Source organism: Talaromyces marneffei, chromosome 1, assembly GCF_009556855.1.
Source record: "Talaromyces marneffei chromosome 1, complete sequence".
In the NCBI taxonomy this organism is placed as follows: Eukaryota; Fungi; Ascomycota; class Eurotiomycetes; order Eurotiales; family Trichocomaceae; genus Talaromyces; species Talaromyces marneffei.
Window position 1 is genome coordinate 4,743,657 of NC_072348.1, and position 7,125 is coordinate 4,750,781.

General features: G+C 48.3%; 1 protein-coding gene across 1 annotated transcript; it reads right to left on the bottom strand.

Moving 5' to 3' along the window:
* Positions 1-44: 44 nt before the first annotated feature.
* On the bottom strand, positions 45-2,396 carry EYB26_001751 (uncharacterized protein; the record flags this gene model as incomplete). Its single annotated transcript, XM_054261059.1, has 2 exons — positions 45-1,889; positions 1,935-2,396. The coding sequence occupies 2 exons, from the start codon at positions 2,394-2,396 to the stop codon at positions 45-47; spliced, it is 2,307 nt and encodes a 768-aa protein (XP_054117034.1).
* Positions 2,397-7,125: the final 4,729 nt, after the last annotated feature.

Here is a 7,125-nt window from a genome sequence, read left to right on the forward strand (position 1 = left end):
CTTTGATTTGTGTGTGTTGTACTATAGTATTTCAAATATTGTCTCTACCATTGGGCAGGGTCTGGAGTAGATTGTGTCGATATGCTCATCACGTAGCCCTGTTCCGCTAGGACTCTATCCACGTCCTCTTCCTGGATTGGACCATTGTTGGGGCGCCATCTGCGGCTGTTATTGTTGCCGGTGAACTGGGATAACATCTCCCTACGCGCATCAGAATTGAGCTCTCCGCTATCAATTTCTTGGAAGCTAAACACGCTGTCGAGTACGACGCAGTTATCGTCGTCAATGTGCATGTTCATAGGCGGTAAAGGCGGTGGCAAAGGCGCGTTATCGTACGATTGGGATCGGGACCGTTCACGGCGGCGTTGCTCGCGAAGTGGCTGCTCCGGATCTTGACGCATATCAACCAGTTGAGCGAGACCCCGTGATCTCAGTGCTTTTGGCGCGGTTGTCGTGATTGGCGCATTTGACGTGGTTGGTGCGGTTGATACGATGGGATCAGGGTTGCTAAGTAACGCTAGGTTGATTGTTGTTGGTGGATTTGGCTGGCTTGCAGTCAAGGCAGTGTCGATATGCTCACGAGGTTCCGCTTCCTGGTTGTCGTTGGTTGACGATTTTGATTTAGGAGGTCGTCCTCGAGGTCGCTTCTCAGCAGCGCTAGGCATGAATGGGATAGCCTTTGTAGGTCCGCGTACACTCATTCGTGGTGGTTGAGGTGCCGTTGGGGCATCTGGTGTTGCTGGGCGATCAATTGTTGGTACGATTTCATGCTCCGGAGCTGGCTCGGGAGCTGGGGCGCGAGCTGTCTCCAGAGCTGGTGTGGGAGCGCTCTTTGCAGCTTGTTGAGCCTTCTTACCCTTCGCATTCTTTGCCGTTGACGCCGCCTTTTTGGTGACCTTTTTCGGAGGCTGGGATTGGGCTTGTTGTTGTTGCTGCGCCTTCTTTGAAGCTGCTATCTTAGCCGCTTCGCTTGGTGTTGGATCAGTGTTCTGTTGCATCATTCTTGCTTGTAAATACTGTGGGACGCGATGTTCAGTGCTATTCATGAGGAGGGCATGACAAGCACGCGCTGTCTCCTGCTTTCGGATCGGGCAGCTGTCGCTCGAAGCCTTGTGCGGGCCTTTGCAATTGGCACATTTGTACGTCAAATCCCTACTCCGTTTAGAAGGGCACTCCCAGGTCGGGTGCTCTTCCGCGCAAAGTCCACATTGATACTTTCGATTTGGGCACTGGGCTTGCACGTGCCCGTATTTTTGGCACTTCTTACACATCTTGCACCTGCCCTCTTTGCAATAGGACCTGTTGGTGAGAGAATGGGAATGCCAAACTGTACCCTTGCGAATCGCGTTATTGGCGACGACTAAGTTTGTGAACTCGACCACGAGTGACCCGGAGTAGCCTTTTGGCTTTGTAAGCCATCCCACGTGCGCGATCTCAATCTCGTATCCCTGTCCCCAATCCTGATTCTCAGCAATAAGTGCCCCCTTGAATCCCTCACTCATATCCACGAATTGCATTGGCATGCCATCAATGACGATTCCCCATGTAGGAACACGTACGTAGGCTGACTTCCCAAACGCGTGAACCCAATTCTTGCCGTGCTGGCGGAGGACCTCCGCACCTGCGGCGTGATTCGCCCGTAAGCTGATATCACCGGATGGCAGGTGTCGTGCGGCGATAAAGGCGTGACCGGCTAGAGGCAGGCTTGGAGTGCTCTTCGCTGCTTGAGCCCTGGCTCGTTCAGCACGGTTCACGATATCGGCTGGTTGCATCTTCCGTACGTTCGCACGATCGGAATCGTCCCGAATCTTTACCACGATTTCGCAGTCCATGCCCAGCTCTGCATGGCTCACACCGGGGGTGGACGAACCCACGCCACTGCTTTGAGACTGAGGTGAGACCGCGCTTTAGATAGAGGCTTGCCATGCTTGTACTTGGTAGGTTTTCCAGAGGATAGCGGAGTCGCTAGACAGTCCCGTTGTAGCGCTTGATTTGGATGCCTGCGTTGTTGTTGTACGGATCACGGCGATGTCCTGTAGGACTTGCTCAAGCAGCCCCTTAAGCTCCGCAAACGCGTCCATACGCTCGCCTTGCGAGGTTGCAAAGTTAATGGCCTGCTGCACGTACATCCGTGAATACGGATTATCGAGCTTGTCGTTGCCATTGATTTGTATGTATCGTTGCATCAAAATTGATGCTTTTGCGAGTTGCTCCATCGTCATGAGTCCTTGATTTGCGTGGTCCTCAATTCCACGTTGTAGTTGCTGCTTTGTTGGCTTGATTACTGCTTGTTGTGATACTTGTTGATTTTGTTGTGGTGTGGTCGCGTCGCGACGAACACCTTGCGGAACGAGATTTTCGCCCGTCAAGGGACTCACCACATCACCCTCGGCCATTGCTATGGTCTTACCTAGTAAAACTAGGATCAATCGATAGCTTTGGACGCGAGGAACAAACTGCTAAATTTACAGTCGATTCCGACTGGAACTGGGCGCGCAATTTCAAAAATTCGATTCACGCGGAGAGAGTTGTTTTCAGGTCATTTCATATGCATTTAGAGGCAGTATGTTGTGAATGTGAAAAGTGCGATCGGTAGTACAGCCTTTGAAGACTGGTGTCGGATTGATGGGTTTACTCCAGGCCAATCCTGAATAGTAGCTTACAAAGATGAAAAGAAGAATTGACTAGCAAGATTGTCTGTATTGAGTTCTGTCTGTCTGTCTGAATGCATGAGGTTCCAAAGCCGGGTTTTTATAGACATCTGGTGAGCTGGTTTTATCGAATCCGGCATGTAGGGTTGACATCATTTGTGACCTATCATGAGGGGTAAAATTGGGGGCTATAAAGTAGAGCTTCTGATTGACTGCCTCATTTGACTGCCTCTGGATATCCGGATTATCTGACACACCCCCTCAGCTGCAGAAAGCACTGTTTGCAAAGCTGGGAATGGCTTCATATATTGTCGGGCATGTCGTTGAGAGAAAGCAGTTCTTCGATGTCCGGGTTCTCTATATCTTTTTGCTGGGGAGCGAGACGGCTGTCGATATTCTCTACTCCGATTTGATTGAGAAATATTTGGTGTTCCTGCTTGCTGAGTGCCTTGGTGAGGCCGTTGGCAATCATATCTTTCGTGGGCATATAGTGCACTTGGATATCTCCCTTCTGCACCTCTTGTCGAACCCAGTGATTGTGAATATCGACGTGTCGAAGCTTTGTACGCAGTCGTGGAGCGTCTTTCTCCAGCAATCCTAATGTCTGTTTGTTGTCACAGAAAACGTGAAGAGTAGGTGTCTCAAATCGTATTTCTAACTCAAGCAGCAAACGAAGCACATATTTGCCTTCTTTCACCCCCTGAGCGAGAGCTAACAATTCGGCTTCTGTAGTTGACGTTGTCACCGTATCCTGCTTGTTGGCTTGCCATCCTATCGTTCCTCCGAAAAGTGTCATGACGTATGCTTGCGAGCTCTTCCGGTCGAGTGTATTATCTGCAAATGAGGCATCTGTTGATACCGAAAAATCTTCACCTCCTCCAAGCCTCAAAGCGTACGCACGATGACGTTCGAGATAGCATAAAACTTTGTCGGCAGCTTTATAGTGCTTGGGTCCTGGATTTGACAAGAACCGTGCAAGCCGTGAGACGGCAAAAGCCACGTCAGGTCGAGTGCTTACAGCCGTGTACATGATTAAGCTAATTTTGCGTTGATAGTGATGTTGACTCTTGTAAGTGGCCGTTCCTTCGTATGGAAGCAACTCTTCTCGAGACATTGGTGTATCGTCAGTTTGCCGAGTGTCAGCTAATTTAGCGATTTTGTCGATATAGGTGGCTTGACTAAGCCAGATCACCTTATTGCTTCGATCACGTATGATCCTCATGCCTAGGAACCACTCTAGATCCTCTCCTCCGGATATATTGTATTTGGCGCGAAGTTGGTTCAGAACTGAGTCAGCTTCCAGTTGACGGCTCTTCTTGTACGCGAGGACGATATTATCCACATAAAAGAATAGCATGATCCCTGATTTCAGCATGCAACACGGTTCATGAGGCACGGCCTTGAAGCCTAACTTTGTGAGGGTACTAGTGAGTTCCTTTTGCCATAGCAGTGGTGATCGGCGCAGTCCGTAGAGGGCTTTATTCAGCCGATAAATCTTGCCAGGTTCACAATATCCAGGAGCCATTCTTATAAACATCTCTTCATCCAGTTTGGCGTTGACGAAGGCATTGACAGCGTCATATTGCTTGAGTTCTAGATCAAAGCGCGCAGCAATTGCTATAAATGTCCTAAAAGATCTTGCAGCAAGTGTAGCAGCATATGTGTCTCTCATATCATCTCTTTTCTCTTGATCACCTCTTACCACAAGTCGTGCCTTGTATTTGACTAGACGACCTTTCTTATCCTGCTTATAGACATATACCCACATATAATCGAGAATCTGCTTTCCTTTTGCCTTTCCGATAGGCACCGTCGTCCAAGAGCCAGATGGATCATGACTTTTAAGATGAGCTTTCTCAGCCTCTTCAAATAACCAACCTAGAGGGTGAGTTTCCACTTCACGGTGACTCTTGGGAGCAGGCGGCAGATCGCGGACTAGGATTGACTGGAGTCGACGTCCTGACCTCAAACGTCGTTGGAGACTCATATGATCAAACCTGACCGTGTTTATCTTATACTGACGATGTCTTGTGCCTGCTAGGAAAGCAAACCTCCAAGGATTGAGCTCTCCCCGTTGCGTAGTCAAAACGGTATCAACGGTTCTAGTAGGAAACTCTATAAGGTATTCCCTACTCTTCTTAAGCGATCCTGTGGACCTATCCCTAAGGAAATGCCTGCCACGAGTCTCTGTGAGGCGTTCCGTGGAGTCACGCAGATTGAGAGCAGCACCGCTACCTTCCCCAAACTCAGTATGTGACCCTGTGGGCCTAACCATACCTACACCAACAGGAGTGCCACCGACACCTGCCCTGTTGGTTGCTTCCTGGACGAGAGCAGCATCGCTACCTTCCTCGCCAGTTGACATTCCGGCTGCGAACTCAGAGCTCTCACGAAGGACAAAGTCGTCATTTTGAACGATAGTTACGCTAGCCGCCAATAGAGCGCTCGGAGGCGACTCTGGAGGTGTAGGATAAGCATATTTATCAATTCCGTCCAACAATCCTTCTCCGGTCGTGAGAGATGGGCCGCTTGAATCATCGGAATCAAGATAGCTTGATTCTTCAGATCCTGAACCAGTCGATCCTTGAGTTGTCGTGTGCTCAGGATTCGGCCTATCTTCGTCAAAAATAACATCTTCCATTTCATCTAAAAGGTTAGTAAAATCGTCAGCATTTTCTGATTCCAAAGAGATATCGACTTTTGAGAGTAGGTTAGTCAAATCCTCTGTTGTGACACTGAGGAGGTCGTCCTTGATTTGTTGAATATCTCCGGTGAATCCTTCATCCTCGTTGAAGATAACATCTCGGGCTCGAATAATATTTCCGGTCGAAGGATTCCAAATCCTATATACATTCGTGGAGTCGTATCCCACTAGATAACCTATCCACGCTTTTAGATTGAAGCGTTGGAGTCGGTTCTCGTTCTTCAGGGCCTCCGTTGTCATAGCGTAGGCCTTGCAGCCATATACCTTTAAGTGAGCAATTTGAGGCTTTTGTTCATATATACATATTCCATTTTGCAGCGCAATCTGCGTATAGAATATGTCAAATGGTGTCTTCCAATTTGAGGCCTGTCGAGGCGTTCGATTAAGCAGATAAACTGTCGCATGGCATATCTCAGGCCACAGATCTCGAGGGAACTTTGCACTATGTCTCATAGCTCTTCCCTTCGTCTTCACAACACCCCCTGAGCGTTCGGCTGCACCATTTTGGGATTGGGTATAGGCAACAGAGGTCTCAATAGTGACGTGTTGTTGTTCAATCCAATCCTTCACTTCCAGGTGTCTGTGAGTAATCTCGTTATCCATCTCAATCTTTACTGGGGTCACATTATAGCGTTTCTTCAGATATTGGAAGAACCACTTCAGTGTTTCTAGGATCTCAACCGTCGTGTGTCCGGTTAAATAGAAATCCCACATAAATCCGCTATAACGGTCAGTAATCAACATTAATGTTCTCTTATCCTTATCATTCTTTAGTGTACTCTTCTCGAAGTCATGAAAATCAAGTGCTAGGTGTTCGCCGGGTCGTTCAGCGAGGCGTCGATCTTCTCGTCTTATTAGGCGGTGTATCTTCGAGCTGGCACACGCTTCACATTCCACCGTTGTTGGACCTTTCGAAAGGCCGGTCAACCTAACGCCTCTAGCAGCTCCAGCAAGATGTTCAATAACCTGAGGTCCAGGATGACCAAGACGTGCATGCCACCGTTCGGCATTGGCTTTTCTTTCTTTCCTTGAGGTCCACGAGTTGAAGCGGTGACGCCGAATCATGAATCCAGTTTTGATCATAGGGTGGTCATGAGTTATATATTCAAGTACAAATTGACCTTCTCTATCTTTGATATACGCCACAATTCTGTTCTTTTCGTCACGAAGGCAGTCAAAACCTCTCCGGCCGTCCCACCATATTCCTTGCTTTCTGAGTTGGCGGAGCGACACAAGGTTGGCAATAAAGTCCTTGCAATAAGCTACCTCATATAGGCGTAGGATTCGCAGCTTACCGCCGAGTCCGTGGACTTCGATATCAACTTCCCCATATCCGAGAATAGGCACCTTATAGGTTCCAGCCCAAAGGAAGTCTCCAGGTTGTGCCCTTCGGAAGTTGATAAAGCGTTCTATCTCATTAAAGACATGAATCGTAGAACCTGAGTCCAATATTGATGAATGCTTTAATGGATAGTCATTAATCGACAGTGCGGCCAAGTCCTTCTCTATTTGGATGAAGAATGTTGCTTTGCACCGGCCAACTGCTGATTTAGGGAGTCATTCAGGAGAAAGTGATTCTCCCTGAAAAGTGGTATTATTTGTTCCTGAGTTATCAGGCTTCTTTTGACGTTCTTGAGACCTGCTCTGTGAACGTGATTTTTCTCTATTTGGTCCCAATGTCATTTGCTTATGTCGTTCAATAAGCTCATCGATCTCAGGTTGGTGTTGACTCGCCCAACGTTCAGCTCTTTCTTGTCTAAACTTTTGAGG